Source organism: Drosophila obscura, unplaced genomic scaffold (genome assembly GCF_018151105.1).
Source record: "Drosophila obscura isolate BZ-5 IFL unplaced genomic scaffold, ASM1815110v1 contig_73, whole genome shotgun sequence".
Classification (NCBI taxonomy): Eukaryota; Metazoa; Arthropoda; class Insecta; order Diptera; family Drosophilidae; genus Drosophila; species Drosophila obscura.
In genome coordinates, this window is record NW_024542865.1 from 422,436 (window position 1) to 441,016 (window position 18,581).

Below are 18,581 nucleotides of genomic sequence, written 5' to 3' on the forward strand. Positions count from 1 at the left end.
ATCTGCCATCTCCGTTTGCTCAAACCATTTAACAGCAACTAATTATGAAGCAATTCCATGGCAATTCAGGCGATTTTTTTTATGTTTATTAAGCTAATGTTTGCTTTGAAGCTAAATATACAGATTGTTTGAAAAAAAAGGAAAAAACCTATATACAAATGTATGTACGTATGTATGTAAGTATGTACATATGACTGTATTTTAAACGTATATTTTACATCTTAGGTTTTCTTCGTTTGATATTTAAGAGTCGTACTATTAGTCTTTCATAAATCGACAATTTCATGATCGACAAGCTGATAAGCCAAGTTTTCATTGATTTTATTAGAGCGATAATCCGGTTGGGCGACGAAGATTTTTACGATTAGCTGGAGCCATTATATTAGAATTATTATATTATTATTATACTTGGTTTAAAAGTGTAAAATTATAAATTTGTTTCTTCGGAATGTGGAACTTATAACCCTTCCATGAGGTGCCCCTATGTACTAGGAACTCTCCGTTGACATATGTACGTAAATATATTTAATTTTTGTTTCGCACAGCATTGGCACCCGAATGGAATTTATTTCCACACAAATAAATTGAAATCGGTCTTTTTTCTAATCGCACTACCATAACCCCTTATCAATATGTTAAAAGGTTTTCGGAGTTTGACGATCCACTTCTGGTTGGTCCCATGGGATGCACATATGTATGATACGTTTAGCTTGAAACTCGCAAAAAAGAGGGGAAACCAAATAAAAATAAAATAAACAAGGCGTGTATTGTTCCATGTAGTAGGAGAGGGGAAAACCCGCCCGCATTTCGATACTCCCCGGCTGCTTCTTATGTGGCTCTTTGCGGTTACTGTTTTTTATCCATTTAAATCAGGCGTTTCCGCTCATATTTGCAATTACAATTAAAAATAACTGGACAAAGTGAATCGAAATCGTGGAATTTTATTGGTGGAGTTGATAAGCTAAGCATTGAGCTATTTTGATTCATCCAACTGCAGGTTTATCCCTCGTTTACTTGTTCTCTGAATTGGGGCAACCGAACCCTGGTCAGGGCATAATTTCAAGCTGGTGGGGCCCTCCTTAAGAGCGAACACAGAGGCAATCATTTCAGGCTTCTCGTCGGGACTGTCAATGCCAAAGGCCAAAGTCTGTATTAATCATCAATCAAAGAAGAGCAATACTGAAATAATAAAAGGAAAAACATAATTAAAACAGCATTAATTAATCGCAAAACATTGTGGCGAACTTTTGCAAAGACCCCAAGATCTGTTTGCCCCGCTGAGTCTTGAGAAATTTGTCACACTGACGTCCACGTCCGTTTCTCTGCTTATCAGAAATAAATAAATACATAGTTTCAATGCGTTCCATATTTTTGTTGTTCCCTTGTGGTTGTGATATGTATTCTTTCTGGGAATCGACCAGAGCAAGAAAATAAATGAACATCAGAGGTCTATATTGACTTAAGCGGGAAATAAGTGGAAAAAATTATCTGAGCTTGCAAGTCTCCATCTAAAATGTAACTCCATTAAAAATCTGTTGAAAGGGAGGTTTATTAGGGGGTTTATTAGAGAGTTTATTATAGGGTTTCGTCCTAATTCCTACCGTTTGTCCTTTACTCTTGGATAAGTGATTAGTTTCGGGCTAATTTTTTTTGTTGGTATTTTTAGTTATCAACCCGAATTTACTTTCAACCTCATTTTTGTTTTCGTTTTGTTTGTACTGAGAAATGCTCACTTCATCACTCGGTTTTGCGGGTGCACCATTTCTTCCTATTTCCCTTCCATTCCATCGGTAAGTGTTGGATTTGGTTCACGATTTCGAATTTCTCGATCCCACGGCTCCACTCACTTCATGCAACCAACACTCGCCACAAAGCAACCCTCGATCGTGTCATAAGCATTCTGCAGTTTGTAATTAAAGGAGAGAGCAGAGGGGCTCCAGAGAAACAGAAAGTTAATGAAAAAGGAGCCAAAAGTTTCGGCTATAAGTACTTATACATACATATATGCATACATGTACATATACATACATATATAATATATATGCATACATATGCACATTTTGTATATGCACGTTTGGATATGTGCAACTGTGTTGTGCCGCTGCTTCTTTCGCACATAATTGAAAGGAGTGAAGTGGCTTGTACGTGCGCCACATGCTTGCCATATGCCAAGGAGACAAGCCAGCAGAGACGGGAACGGGGACGCAGCCAGAGACCAATTTATTTTCAACAACAAGAAATGCAGGTCACGAAATGTTTAACCCGAGAGCCAAAAACAACACACAAGAACCGTAGCAAAAAAAAAATACGAGAAATAACCAAAATACAAAATGGAAAAGGAAAAGGAAAACATGCAGACTTCAGGCCAAAACGGTCCCAAAGAAAGTCAGTACATGTAGGCTTACAGCCATCCATTAGACAGTCTGGACAGCTCTAACAGATTCACCATAGGGGCTTCACAGGCCTCATGCCACAGCCAATATGCCAATATCCCTGCCCATCCAAATCCATCATTGAACCGATCGCACTTTGTCGCCCTGCGCATCCCGCATTTTCGGGCTGGATGATTGCTGGTAAAAACAATTGCGATGAATGGACCATCATCAGCCAGGACTAGGCCTAGGGCTAGGGGTCTGTTTCGTAGCTACGTTTGTGTCCGCAGGGTCCTCCGGCTCAACACTACGTTTCGAAACTATATGTACATACGCTCGAAAATCTTAATTGTGGATTTAATTCATTACTTATGGTTCGATTAATGACTTAGATTAATGATTAATACTTAGGCACTTATACATACTACATATTTATTCTATGTATACTCCCATCTCGTATTCCAACTGTTGTCATAAAGTTACGAACCGCACTGTAGTCCCTGAATTTCATAAATTCCCTAATGGAATGGGAGTTTTCCTACCCCTGGGGGTATGAGCCAACCCCCGTACCAGGCCACATGCCCCCCTGTTCTGTCGTTGCTGGTTTCTATGAATCATAAAATGCTTGTTACGCTGCAGTTTACGTTTGTTTTTGATATGAGTATTTTACGAGTTTTTAATTTTAACACGCAAAGGGAATACATACATACATATGTATGTACATAGACTCTTGTCGAGAACTTTCTATTCGTTTGATTGCTGCTTAATTGGCGAATTATATGTATAAGTACATACATACATATGTACATACATATGTATGTACTTATACATACTCATAAATAGTTTTTGTTTTTTTTGTTTTGTTTGATTGGCTAATTATGCGAGTGGACAATTTCCACCCTTTTCACATTTCTGTGGATTTTAGCTCATCAAAAGATCTTTAACCCCTCGTGTTGGCTGCGTGGAATTAGTCAAATTTTTAATTTTGTAGAACGCTTTGACACTGCCAACAGATACAGATTGACGAGCTAAAACACAAAAAAAAATCAACGAAAGCGAAAACTATGTACATATATTATATGTACATATATGTATACATCGACACGGACTAAGACGACGCACAATGGGTCCTCAGCCGAAAAGAGGTGGCAAAAGTCGAAGAAACGCCCACTCCTTGCTTCTATCTACCTGCTAAGTAATTTATCAGCTCGAGGGAAAGTCTTGCTAAGTGTTGGCAAATGGAAGACACATACATATTTATGTATTCTACCTACCTGATTGCTTTCCGGGAGTGGGGTGACAGACTAGCAAGGAGGCCCAAGACATGTGGATGGATGTACATTTATGTATAGTTTATATTCATTTCACAAACTTAAGCTACAGCTACATATGATGCATAGCTTGGTGATTAGGCTTACCATTGAATCCTCAGTTGACCCACAATCGAGTACCATCGAGTAGTGGATTGCGTTCCATGGAGACAAGTTTAAATACTCAACCCAGCCAAGTGAAGAGCAACTTTACAACACTTACTTATTCGGTCTTGATTTGTGGTATTTTTATAATTTTTTTTTTTCTGGATTTTCTTTATTATTTTGATTCATTTTATTTGGTTTTCTGGCAATGTCTATTGATCTGTATAAGAACCAAAATTGGGGGGAAATATGAAGAAATATCGGAAGAGCAACATGGCAAGAGGCGGTGAGACAGTGATAAAAGGCATTTTGAGCTCATTGCCGTACGTAGCACTTATGTACTTCAATCTATCTCTTTCTCTCTCTCTCTCTCTCTATTTCTCTGAAGCCACTGCTTACGGCACGCAGCGCCCCCAGGCCCCTTTACCGTGTGCCTTTGCTTCTTCAATATTTCAAAAATTGGTCGTTCTTTAGGGGTTCAATGACACTTCGGCACTGCGACACTTTTTTCCGTGCTGCTTCCTTCGCTGGCAACATGCTCGTACTACGGTAAATTTAATCATCATTATCACTATCGCATAATATATGGAAGGGGGTTTTTGGGTAGGGGGTAGGTGGTAGGGGGAAGTGACACGTCTGGGGGTATGAGTCTTGACATGGCCAGTCAGCTGTTTTCCGCACATCACTCAACCATCAGCATCAGCCAGAGACACAGCAGGCCCCCAAAATGTATTTCTAGATACAAAGATACATTCTATAAATGCTCGGTGCCCAACGCAGTTCCCCCCCAGCCCATTCCCCATTTCCAAGCAACGACAAACAAAAAAAAAACTAATAAAAAGACGACAGTTTACCAACGCACCGCACCACACCGCACAACACCGCAAATGGGGCCCAAAAGAAAGTTTGAACTACGGACCCCTTGAGGTGCAGCTTTATGGGAGAGCCAGCAAATGGGGACTGTTTTCCAGGGCAAGGGGTACGTAAACATAGGAGAATGTAGCTGCATAGAGGCAGGGGTAAGGATGACAGGGCGGAGGGCGGTCAAGTTTCAAGTTGGTCGAAGATCAGCGTGCTAATGACCGACAATTGCAACAGATACATATGTCGGCAGCTGCCGCCACTGAGGCATTCACAGGGGCCGAAAGAGACAGTGCGATAAGTGCGAGTGAGCATGTTGATACAAACATCTTAAGAAAGATTAGTAAAGATTACAGACTAGCTTGGTCATGTAAGAGGGGAGGGCCCGGGGCGGAGCGCCTCATCTTTTGGTTCTGTGATTGCCCCCTGAGACGTCTGCCAGCTCGACAGGATCTCCGTCTCCATCTCCGTCTGCTCGCACTCACTCTCCCTTTCTGTCCATTGCCTGTTGGCTAATTACGGTCACACCTGGCTGCAGCTGACCGCAGTTTGGGTTTGGAATTGGATTTTGTGCTGGCCTGCACCCGGCCCACCTTCTCCTAGTGCCCAACGTTGTTGACAACTCAAGCAAGTCGACACCCCCTGTAGAGAGTAAACTGAGGACCGACTGGGCGGCGCATCTTATCCTTTCCACATTTGCACGTACATACACACAATACATAAACATGTATGTTCGAATGTGTATTCCTAAGTTATGTAAATACTATCAAACACGTATATATTTTTGCGCTTACATGATTGATCAGTTTCTGTTGCTTAGTGTATTTGAAATTTGCTTTTTATGCCTGGATTGATGGCCCATGAGTTTTCCGTTTTGAAGTGGATACTCGCTCGTTGCTTGAAGATTGGTTTCTTCCTGCTTGAATGGTCACCCTCTTGAGAGCTAATCGGGATTATAACCAAAGGAAAAGGTGCCAAACGGGAAGTCCCAATGGATTGTATGCATTCCACATATTGATGGACACAAGGGACAGACCCGCTCTGAGTGTGGTAAGTCCTTGTCAGCTTGCGGTTTCTAAGCCTAAGGGATCAACGTTTTTCACTGGCCTCAAACAAATCAATTTCTGTTTGTCTTGATTAAGATATTCATAGTAAAGAAGGAAGGAAGCACAGGAACGTGATGTTACGATGGTGTGCTGATAAATTATTTTATAGTTGTCAACATATGATGAAGTCTTCTCTTAGCTCTTTATACTTTTTCAATTATTTGTCCAATTTGTTTATCCCTTCCATAAAACGAAATACAGTAAAACAGTTGAAAGTTCAGAGTTCCCATAGTATTTATGAAGTTTATCCTTGCTTTCCAGAGTTATGCGTGCACTATTCCCGTTTGAGAAATCTGCAAGTTTTATTATATGTGTGTTTCATAAAAAATTATTATGATTGGGGGAATGATAGCTTTGATGTAAAGAGTGTGGAAGTAGGAAGAGTGAGAGGGTAGGATGAATGGAGCTGATGGTTAACTAGTATCCATATTGTGCAGCATGGCCAGAGGACACGCATGTGCATTGTCCAATCAGGCAAAGTAATTTGGCCGAGGCAGCAGCAACCATCATAATTTCTGTTCCGTGGCAAGCACGAAACGATCCGATCCAACATCCCATAAAAGTCAATCGGAACCGAGACCCATTTGGAGGCCCGAACGGGACCCACACCGAGTACACAGCATGACTACCAGCCAAAAAGGAGTTAAGGCCTTGGAAAACTTGTTTTCACGACATCGACAGCTGTTGTTGTTCCCTAGCTGCCCCTTTGGGCCACTTTCGGCGAGGCAACTGTAACACAGTGAACTCCAGCTCCATCAAGTTTATAGTCAATCTCTCAATCGGAACACTCTGAGACACCCAGTCTGCTTTTGCTCTCCCATTGTGTGGAACAGGAACAGGAACAGAAACAGGAATAGGCAAAGAACTCGCTCTCGGGTTCGAACTCTGGTTCGTGTGCGTGAAGTGGCTGAATGGATGGATACTGGTACTTTACATACGGGTTGTATTATATAGTACAATATTTTTGTGCTTTTGTTTTGGTTCTCGTTTCCGAAAAGTGAAGAAGAGACGGCCGGAGGGAGCTTTGGGAAACGCCTTAAAGATCCTTCCGCAGTGGTCCCCCCTCAGCTATTCGAATTCGTATTCCTTCTCCTTGTGGAAAGGTGGCGAGCGCCTGAGTCATCAACCCGTACCATATCTGAGCAGACGAAGACGCAGACGCAGACGCCTGTTGCTTTCGCAACCACAACTGTACTTAAAATGCCGACGCTATAAATTAAAATTATGTTGTAAGCACACACACATTCACGCACACACATTCACGCACATACATTCACGCACAAGAAGAATAAGATGACAAGAGACGAAGCTGTGGCATTCGCTTCGGTTTCGCAGTCCGGTTCGTGGGCAAAAAAAAAATGAAAGAAAGGAAGCACACATGCATACATAAATATGTACATATGTACAGTACATAACATACCCTATCCAAAGGAACGCAGCCCCCGCCATTAAGCTCAAAAGTCGAGAAATACTAAAACCGTGTTTAATTTGAATATCCTAATCGGTTTTTGATTGTTAGCTCCTTAAGCGAAGGATAATGTTTTGATTAATTTCCCATCTAAGTGAAGTTTACCAAATGAACAATAAAATTCGTAAGCTTCAGTTAGTGGAAGGGTAAAACAAGCATAAGCAAATCGAAAGGAATGAGACGACGATGGCTGCGACGTCGCTGAATATTGCAGCTTGCCACATTAACATGTTTTATGTGCCAAAGATCCGCGGCCGAGTCAGTCGCGGTGCTGTCGAGCTTTAAGCTGATGCTGAGGAGAGTCAATCCAATTCTAACCGAACCGAACCGAACTGATCTGAGCTGAACCGAGGGGAGCGGCGCTGATTGCCGGCAATGGCTGATCGCATCCTCTCCCCTACTCCAACTCAGTTTCCTCATCTGCGTATGAAAGCTATAAATTCGCGACGGCATCGCTGAGGACGCGAATGGGATGGGCAGAATTTTCCCCTTTTGTTTTGTCTCTGTTGTTGGCCTCAAAGAGGAAGTTGGTTCAGCTCCTGCGGAAGGAGGTCGCGCCTGTTCCGCATTCAGTTTGGACAAAAAAAAAACACTTCAGTCTCTGCAGACTTTCAATCAAAAAAAATGCAAATGCATTCATTGTATTGAGCTTTTCCCTGGGCGAGGAGTAGTCAGTCGTCAGTCTCTGCAGCTCAGTTTCAAGTGTCTATTTCAGTGCATTGGAATCTCTTCCATGTGTTGGCTATACTCGTATTTTGCGTTTCCTTTTTTTATTATTATTGTCGACTGTGAATTGGACGGAAGGCACGCCTACAAGTGTCTCCTTTTAGTTGCTGTACGGGCAGTGACAGAAACACTTTTAATTGCTTTATTTTCCAGGCACACGGATCTTTGGCTGTAACGGGACTGGTATCGGGAATGGGAGCGATCCCTTTCCTTATTTATTACAAACAAATGACAGCCCAAAGTGCTGTCCAAGTATCCACTTACATGGCATCCAAATTCCATTGCAGCTCTTCACGGCATACAGTGGAATCCCACAAATAAGAACTCTCCCAAATTTTAAATGTCCAGAAATTAGAACCGGTCGTTTAAATATACTATAAACTGAAGGTCAAAATAATAGTTTTAATATTACTAAAACAATTCCAAATTAAAAAGTTGTATAAATTAAAAAAAAACCCGAGGAACATTGCGGTTCTAACTTTTGAGATTGCACTGTATACAATATTGGCCCCGAGTCATTGAAAAGTCACAGATGATTTGATCCTCCTGACATGAATGGGCAGTTGTGTGTGTGTAGCGTGTCTGTGTGCGGGTTTTGTTTCGGGGGTAGATACATACATATATCGAAAGAAATTCGACTCAATGTTATGTTATGTTGCTTGTAAGCGATAGCGATTAAAAATATATGAACCAAATTTAGTCTGGTCTAGTTTTATTGATCTGATAAAAAATATTCGGAGTACAAAGTATAATTAAAAGGGGAGGGGAGCCCTTACAAGGCAATTAATGAATTTCCCATAGCAATGAGGACAAACGGCGTATGCATGCTTTTCCATAAGTATTACACATGTATGTACATATGAACACACATATGTATGTATGCAAATCGAGGGTGACGGACCTCTAAGCCTCAACCCAACCAGAATGAAGAGAAAACAAGAATGACACACAAACTGAAAATGCACAAATTTATATGTAAACGATTGAAAACTGATCAACATATATAATTACAGCGCAGAACAAACCGAAATTTTCCATGGGTTATGTGTGAAGCGGGAACTGGAACGGGATCGTGTGTGTCTGTGTTTGTGAGTGGGGGAAAAGCCTGAGTTAAGTCGGGGGAGATAGTGAGGTTAAGGGGAAGGCGACGGCGAAGGGAAACCGTTGACAACAATTCAAAGATTATGAAAATCTTTGGTCATTGGGTTAGGGCATGAAGAAACCGGACTAAAACAATAAACAGCCGGGGTTAGAAGGGTACCAGCGATAAAGCCGGTTGGGAAAAAGATAGTGACAAAGAGAGACAGAAAATTTGGAGTAGGGGATGGGTTATTTTCATATTAACATAATCAATGAAGTATTTTCGAAGGGTTCAACTAAATATCTAAGGAAAGAGGCAGGACACACACATACCACATTGCTTGGTTGAAATACTTGAATGCACTTACGGAAAATCTCCAATCAGCAGCCGCGACCCCCTACTGATGAGAGAGTTTCGATTTTTACGGCAATGGGCACACAACTGAGCAACATGTGAGTTTGTCTTAAAAAAAGATACAAAAGACAGCCAGACAAACGAACGGGCAGACGGACAGACGGACAGCGGACACCGGGACAGACGATCTGAAGTGATATTTGAGTAAAGGCAGAATGCGACGAACCCTCAGTGAAGTGGCAAAACCGACGTGAAACGCTTTAAAATGCCTACCCCGAGCGGGCAAAGGATAATAAACGTACCAGCGAACACTAACGCATATCAATTTGCTTCTTCTGGACCGAAGACGAAGGAAACGATTAACGCTAAACACTTGAAATGCGCATCCCATCCCATGCCATCCCATCCCAAAGAATACAACCATGAGAATACTTATAAAGAAGTCACCGTCATTGGGCATGTCGTATCTGCAGGCCCATAAAGTGCCAAAAAATATGACAAAAGGAAACCGTTTCCTCCTCCTCGTTTGCCTGTCAATGTCACAAATACGAGGTGCGATCCCCTGGAGGTTGGAAATGAAAACGACGAACGAGATTGTCCCCATGCATAGCACATAGTGAAATTAACTATCCCGTCTATTATAATTGCAAATAATTATTCATGACTCTGGGTTTCGTGGTTTTTGCAGGTCGAATTTTTTCATAAAGAAACTGAGAGGAAAAAGTACTCTTTCAATTTAAAATATATGTACATACATACATATGTGCATAATTAAGTTACAATATAAATTCCGGCAGCTTACAACAACTTCTTTTGTGCACTATTGCAACTTTCCATCCCCTTTTTTATCCATCGGCAAGAACAAATTATATTATGCGTTTTCCTTTATGTCCAAACATAATATTTTTTCGCATTAAATCAGTCCTGATACGTAACACCTAAATTCGAATTAAGCAACTAACAATTGCGACAGAGTCTCCTGACAAAAACTGAGAGCAATTCTGATCGAATTAATTACCAAAGAGTCAATCTAAAATACATATTCATGTATCTCTTAACAGGGGACGAAACATGACCTCAAGCCAAAATTCTGTTCCAATTTAAATGATATACCAAAATGAAGTGTGCCTAAGCCCCCTCTAAGAGCACCAATTGAATCTGATTTTCCACTTTAATTGCCTCACTCAAAAGTATGCAACACTTTTATAAACGGTCAACGATTTAAATCATTTGAGTCCCACCAGGGCTATTCGAATTATTGAAAATATCAATACGAAATACCAGAAAAAGCTTCGATTTCAGATATGTAGCTCCTAAATATATCATAGGCATATTTATCAAAACATATTGAGGTGACCGCCAGATTTGTTCCACTTATTGCACAATAAAACCGGTATTCTTTTTTTAGAGTTGATATATTCATTCAATGCTTAATTCCCTTCAAAACAGATACCATTGTATTTATGTACATACATATGTACATATATGTTTGTAAGTAAACATCTGTTTGGCCAAGACCTTGTGGCAACTAAAATCGCATTCAGGCATACCATAAATAAAAATATTCCTGCCAGTGTGGCCGGAAACCGTTTTGCGTGCTAGGCTTACATTGAAATTGACAGACATAAATGACAGTGCTTGGTCAATTTGAAACAATGCCCGCCGTTCTCCGCCAAGTCGGATCCGCCGATCCACCGCAATTATATTCCCGAATTGGATACACCTGAAGAGCGAGCTACACAATTCATCGGAACAGTGGAACAGCGGCTGCCCAAGAGTAAATTAGTTAGCAACAGGTTGGCGGCTGCTTGACTGCCAACACCTAAAACCAGTTAAAAAATTATATATTCTGACACCTGAACCTCTTCTTCCCTCCGTCTCTAGCGAGTAAGGACGAGAAGGAAGTATTGTCCATAGCGGATTCAGTACTATGCCTTCGATTGATTGTATGCAACGAACGATGGGGAATTCTCAGGATGGTCGTTTTGCATTGTACATAAAATTGAAGGAAACACAATGCAACAATAATCAATGGATCCGACTAGATTTATCCACAGAAGGCCCTACGATATATTTGGGGAAATCGGCTCGTCGTTCCAATTGACTTTTTCAGGTAGAGGGGATCCAGTTCAGTGCATTCCATCTACATGTGCATGTATCTCTGCCTCCCTTCAATCGGTGTGCTCCCTCTCCCTCATCATCGCTATATTCGATCTTCTCACTCGCTCATTTCGAACTGGAGACTATTAACAAAGACCATAACCAAGACATTGAATGAGTGCGCTCTCGGGGTTTCAAATCTCACTGCACCTAGGTTTCGTCTCTGACCGCGTCCCGCTGCCTACTTCGTCTGTAGGGTATTATTAAGTTTAAAGACGTATTTCATGAACATGATTATAAATATTTGTATATATTATATTGTATATGTATATAGTAAGTATATAACGTGATTTTCGATTGGATAACAGAACATAAAGTTAATTATAAAACATAATAGTTGCAACCTAATAGGAGCAATATAAACCATTAATGAGGCTACGCCGGGAATTCATGGCGCAGGCGGGAGGATCACACTTGAGAAATACTAAGTCATAATATATATAAACATACATATAAATATAAATTTATATCCACACATATAGTAATGAATAAACGATTTGGTCCCTCTAGATGTCGCCGAAGAAGTATGCCAGGCCAGTGGCCGCCCGTATACGTACACCCGCCTGCTCGTCCTTAAGCAGAACGGACATCTTGCTGGCCACCGCCTCCGTTTGGGCATTGCGCTCGCTTAGAAAATTGTGGAGTATGCCTGGAAGAGATCGTTACTCAGTAATACACGCATAAGGCGGGTTAATCGGGCCTCGCCTCGCCACCACTTACCAATCACAATGGCGGCACTTCCTCGCACCTCAGGCCACTGACTGCGCAGCTTGGGCATGCACGAGTCGATGAAGTCCTGAATGTGTTCAGTCAGCTCCATAGCCTGTTGCAGACAAAGAAAAAAACAAAGGCTTTCAAATATGAAGAGAATAGAAAGGAATCCACTCACAATCAATTTAACAAAATCCACCACAAAGCTGCTGTAACTGAGCTTATGGCCATTTTCTTTGCCCAACTGCTGCTGGGCCATATCCAGGACCCGCGGGGCATTCAACAAGCGGCAGACACGCTGCAGGGTGCCACAACAGGCACTAACTATGGCCGCTTCGACCTCGCTAAGGTGCAAAAGCAGTGGAAACAGATTGGCGATTAGCTGCTCTCGGAGGGCTTCCATGGATGAGGTGCTGGGCGAGCTGCTGCCATCGTCGTGCTTTCCCTCGCACAGGTCGCCGAACAGAATTATCGCCGCCTCGCGCATCTCCAGTGAGTAATTGCCGAAGAATGGCCGGATACGTATAGCCAGAGAGACATGGAAGGACTCCACACGGCTGCTGGGCAAGGCCTGCAGGATGGTGGACAGGCCACGCATGCTCTCCAGTGGTATGTTGATCAGACAATCGCCCACGGGGTTGTCCACGCCCTTTAGCAGGGCAGCAATAGCCTCGTGCTTCCCCGACTGGCCCACAAAGCCCATTCCCTGAATACTCAGGCCACGCACAACCGGATTTGGGTCGCTTAAAGCTGCCCCGAGGTGCATCATGACGCAGCTGGCTATCTCCCCGCCCGGCTTAAGCGGTACCAGGCGCGAGAACAGTCCGACAGCAGCCACACGCTGCCCGTCGTGGGGTGAGGCCACGTATTTGCTCAGCGAATTCACAAGCTGACGCATCTGCGGACTTCCAAGCTGCAGTTGGTGGCCCAAACCGATGGCCATGGGGGTCAGCAGCTCGATGTAGCTGTGCCAGTCCGCGCTGCTGGCCAAGTTGTTCACGGTCAGCACATTTGCGACCTGCTCCATTTCCAGATTGGTGAGAAAGGCCTATGGCAAGAAAGGGGGAAAAACAACAGAATTTTGCAGGGTAAGCACACACTTTAGTTTCGGACTTGTACCTGGAACGTCTCGAGGGCTATCTGGCAAGGATTCAGTTTGATCAGCTCCTTGTTGGGCACAAAACCGAACTTTGACTTGCTCGTCTGCGCTTGACCGGGGCTGCTGGTGTTAGCCGGCTGATTTGGGGCTGCCAGGTTAGTGTAGCTGCTCAGCGAGGTCAGGAGCATGCTGAACATATCTGCGAACCGCAGCTCGAGTTGCTGGATGGAAATAGAAGTTGGTGCGTTAAGGGAATCCATCGATCCGATGATGTCTGACAAAGTCACCAACCTCTTTTATATCCTTGCATGGCAACATCTCATGTAGGGCGCAAAATATGGCAAATGGTTGAACGCTAGCCATACGCTGGCGCTCCAGCGTCGATTCCTGCGACCCCTCGTGCAGGCAAGCGCCGCTCAGCAACTGCAAAAAGTTGTCCAGCATAAGGCCCGTGAGGTCGGCATCGCTGCAGACCAGATGCCAGTACTCCACCATATGGGCGTCGTATGGCAGCGGTTGGCTGAGCATCTCAGCGCAGACCAGCTTGGGGTGGTGCTTTGTGAGGGCCACCAGAGCTTTGAGGACGCCGGACTTAGCGCGCGGCACCTCGCAGAGTTGCAGGGCCACTAGGCTGTCCTTCACGAGATCGGGAATGGCATGGAAGAGCTCGGAGCCCTTCTGCTGGATGAAAAACTTCAGCACAACGCTGGCCCCAATGGTGGAGCTCTGCTCTGGGTCCCTCAATGACAGCAGAAGAGTCTTGCTATGGTCGGAATGGGCGAGAATAAAGCATGGACAGAATAAAAAATAGAAAATTTGGATTACTAACCAGAACTGCAGATACTGGAAGCTGGATATACGCTGGGCTATAACCTTGGCTATGTCGCCGGCCAGGTCGTAGATCTGCTTCGGCTCGTCCGTGATGATGTGCTCCTTAATGGATTCGATCTCCTTCAGCCAGTCTGCGCTGCTGTCGATGCTGGCTATAGTCAGTGTCTCGTAGATGCAGGCTATTTCCAGCGTCTTCTGCAGTATCTCCACCGACACCTGCCGCACCGTTCCATTCGAGTCGATGCATCGCGGCACAATCTTCCCCAGCATCTGGCCCGTCTGGTTAAACTTGGAGGGAGCCTCGCAGCCGATCCGCATCGACTTGATATACACGTCGAGGGTGTTGTTGAAGACGTGGCTGGCACAGATGCGCACCTCAGAGTTTCTGTCGCGCGTCCAGCTCTCGAGGATGCCTATGATGAGGTCCAGCGTGGCCGGCGAGGCATCCAGCTCGACGATAGCACGGACAAGGGAATTGAGCTGCGGAAGGGATTCGTTGAGATGCTTTGCGAGAAAACTGTTGCGCTCGTCCTCCTCCTGCGATTCGAACTTCATCTTGAGCTGCTGGGCACAGCTGAAGAAGTTCTTACAGGCAATCTCAAATATGACGCCTCCATCCACACACTCTTCGGTGTCGGGACCCCCTTTGGAAATTAAGCCAAAAATGGCATTAATAAGGAAATCAGGAATGAAGTGAAATTCGTACCTATGCGTATGAAGTCTGTGCCAAGCTTGAGGATGGTGGGCAGCAGGGGCAAGTCGTGGAAGGGCGCCTCAATCGGTATGCTGAAGACTGTCTCCATGATCTGCTTACGATACTTGAGAGGTCCCGGAAGCTGCTCCTTGGTCACGATCAGTTGATTGCAGATGCTGAGCAGCGTCTGGAGGATGGCCGACATGATGGTCTGGTCCTTGTGCACGGCCAGCTGCTGCATGAGGAAGCTGAGCATGGTGTCATCGTCGAGGTGCTGCAGCGACTGCAGCGGATCGGCCTCGTCCATGATGCGGCCGAAGGCCTTTACCACGAGCAGATTGCTCTTGTAGTTCTCCAGCTCCTTGTGCGTGTCCTTGATGAAGTGCAGGTTGCTAAAGAAGCCCGTGGAATGCTTGCGTCCCCCCACCTGGGCCAGCTCCGACAGCTTCTTGATCAAATGTCCGAGATGCTGGCGAGATATATAGCCGAGAGCGCGGGCACACGGCTCGATCCTCCGCTCGTACTCGGCATGCTTGACGTGCTTGTCGAGTCGCTCCTGCCTGGCGGTGGTCACAATCATGTCGATCTTGGTATGGATGCACGCAACGTCCGTCACTTGAAGCAAGGTGAGGGCGATCGCCTGCAGCAGCATGCCCCGCTCGGCACTCACGTCCGGCAGCTGCCACTCTGAGTGTGGCAGCGCCATGGGATACAGATACATCTGATCCGCGAGCTTGTTTGCCAATCGCTGGGCAAAGTTTTCGTCGAGGCCGGTTAGGAACTCGTTCGTCTCCAGGACAAAGTCGTGCAGCTGCTGACGGTACGCACTCTCCTTGTTTATGTGCAGCAAGAGGTCCGGTATGCGGCGTTCCCAAAGCTTATCCAGTGCAGGGTTCAGCTGCGGATGGTAGTAGCGTAGAAAACTGAGGATATTAGAGCAGCGCTTGATGCACTGCTGGTTACCCAGAAGGGCCAAGCATCGGGCATATATCGACTCCGCACCGGGTACCATCACTTTGCCGCGTTTCACTACCGACCGATCATCGCCAGTGCCCGCTATTGCTGTCGCTATCGCTAATGATTCCGCTTCAGTGGTAGCTGCAGCTGCTTCGGCGGTCAGCTCGCCGCCGGCAATATCATACTCGATGTGAGGCGACTTGGCGAAGAGACTGGCCAGGCACTTTGCCAGGTTGCCGCAGATGTCGGTGTAGTCGAGCAGGATGAGATAGTTGAGAAGCTCGCGCTTGAGGAGCTCGTCAAGGGTGCCCACCGTGGAGGCCAGCATAAAGAGGGTGTTTTCGCAGCTGAGCGCCAGGTTGGCGTGCTCCTCGGCGGTGCCGTGCTCCTGGTTGAGCTTGCCGTAGCGGCAGCTATGACGCACCACGAACCACACGAACTCCTTGTCCCGGATGTGCGACTTCTGGGCGAGCGCGACAATCGTCTTGAGCAGGGTGAGCTTCATCTTGACGCTGCGCTCGCTGAGAATGAGCTGCTTGAGGCACTCGATGGTGGCTGGCAGGCGGCTCTCAATGTGCCCGGAGCAGGTGTTCAGGAAGTGGGTAAGGATAAGCAGAGACTTGATCCGCTCCCGCTCGCTGTTGTTCCGCAGGTGGATGAGCAGCGTGTCCATGATCTTGCCGGAGTAACCGGGATGGCCAGCCAGCAGGTGGAAGCAGCGCAGCACCTCGTAATGACCCTTCACCGTCTGCGGCTTCTCGTAGTCGGGGTAAACACAGACCAGGTCGAACAGGTGCGACACGAGTGCATCTATAATCCCGTCCAACACCTGGGCGTGCAGTAATAGGTTCGTCTTTAGCACTGAGCACAGGAACTGTGTCACCGCATTGCGGTCCACACTGCGCCGGTAAAGGGCTAAGATCTGGGGTACCAGGCGCGCTGCCTGGTCCTGGATGCGATCCCGTGGCAGGAGCGGATACATGCTGGACAGCGCCTGGAGGATCTCTACGCACACCTTTGGCTCTCTAGAGTGGAGCCACTGATTGAACAGCACGTCGTAGGCCACACTTATCTCTGTGGAACAGCCGATGGCCTGGTCATCTCCGTCCTGCCCCTGCTGCTGTTCCTCCTCCAGCACCGCCTCGCTGAAGCGACCAATGGCATAGGCGTGCGCCTGCTTAATGTGGTCCTGCCTTATCCCGCCCAGGTGCGGCAGACAGCGCGACAAGATCGTCTTGATGTGTGGCACCACGCCTGCCGGATTCTCTGTGGCCAACTGGCCCAGGCACTGCATCAACATGAAGTGCGGCACACCCTCAGGTCCCCCGGTTTGGGCCTGCAGGGCGTCCATTACGAGGGAACAGCCCTCAGGTCCGCTCCTGCCAATGGCCACGAGAATACGCTGGGCGGGATTCTGAATGAGTGGTACGTGCTCCGGACTCCGTATCAGCTCCTGCAGGGCCAGGGTAATCAGTTTCTGGCTGGCAGCACGGGGCAGTGGGATATCCTTCCCAACCACGCTTCGTACACAGCTGCAGGAGAGTATACAAATGTGATTATTGACAGAGGGAGGCTGTGGGATGGACGGAAGGACTACTTACTCCAAAAGCATTACAACTGTGTGCTCGTTCATCTTGGGGTGATCCGCGCGGTACTTACTGAGGATGTCGGTGGTCTGCTCCGGGTGCGTCTCTAGTATCTTGACTATCGCCTGCTGCATGGCTCCCCGCACCTGCTCGTCTTTATCCGTCAGTCCGTCGAATATATTTTGGAGTACACCTGAACAGAGCCGGAATGTGTTTAGATACAAAGAAAGGCATGACATTCATTCAATGGGAATCTAACTGGTTCAAAGTCGTGTGCCCATAGGTCCACTGGTGTATAACGCACACAAACATACATACATACATTCTCGATGAATCAAAGCAGCGTCATATGAATACATTTGTGTGTATTTGTGATATACTATTGTTGTTGGCTCCAAAGGTTATGGAGATGCTTCTCTATGGCTTCAACTGCTCCAATTTCATGAGTAAGAGGCGGGGAAGTCAACAGGTCTGTTGGGCACACACACACATCCAGACATGCGATAACAAAGCCATTTTCTCCCGTCACCTCCACCCACACCCCCCAACCAACACAACTGTCCACCCCTAAAAATAAAAACGAACAGTAGTCCACCTGTGCGTGTGTGTGTTTGTCCTGAACTGTCCTGGCGCCCCAGATAATGCGTCGTGTTATTTATAGCCCTGGACAAGGGCGTAAAGATACTGTATCCCCACCCAAATCAAAATAATTCAGCATTGCTTCACGACATAATAGAACACATCACCAGGAAAAAACGCCCAGTGCCCAAGTGTGTGTCATTCTAGAGATTCTCACAGCACTTTGTATATCGCGAATTACCTTCCAGAATCGTTGGCTTATCATCTGGGGACGACGCTGCAGCCGCTAGCGATGCACCAGCACCAGTAGACGACTTGTTGGATCCATCTCCGGCGGGGATTCCTGGGCCGCCGCCAGGACTGCGGTGGCGCGGGTCCATCTTCTTAGTGGAATTACGTGTTCTCTTCCACTTCTCCAGCTTGCCGAGATTTTTAGTTGTTTTTACTAGTAGCAGCTGGTGCTGCTTTTCAGTGTGACCGCGGACGTACCGATAAAATATACCGCCTGACCCTCACCCACCTGCTTTCTACCCTGCGCATGGACATACCCTACCCTATATACCCTGTTTTCTTTAATAAAT

At 45.9% G+C, this 18,581-nt stretch overlaps 1 protein-coding gene across 1 annotated transcript; it reads right to left on the bottom strand.

The window, feature by feature from the left end:
• Positions 1-11,876: 11,876 nt before the first annotated feature.
• Positions 11,877-18,478, bottom strand: LOC111064949 (maestro heat-like repeat-containing protein family member 1). Its single transcript, XM_022352824.2, has 9 exons — positions 18,242-18,478; positions 17,437-17,614; positions 14,891-17,367; positions 14,183-14,828; positions 13,645-14,116; positions 13,374-13,574; positions 12,433-13,302; positions 12,264-12,366; positions 11,877-12,192 (listed from the first exon to the last, which is right to left on the bottom strand). The coding sequence occupies exons 1-9, from the start codon at positions 18,378-18,380 to the stop codon at positions 12,050-12,052; spliced, it is 5,229 nt and encodes a 1,742-aa protein (XP_022208516.1). The 5' UTR covers positions 18,381-18,478; the 3' UTR covers positions 11,877-12,049.
• Between the last annotated feature and the right edge of the window lie 103 nt (positions 18,479-18,581).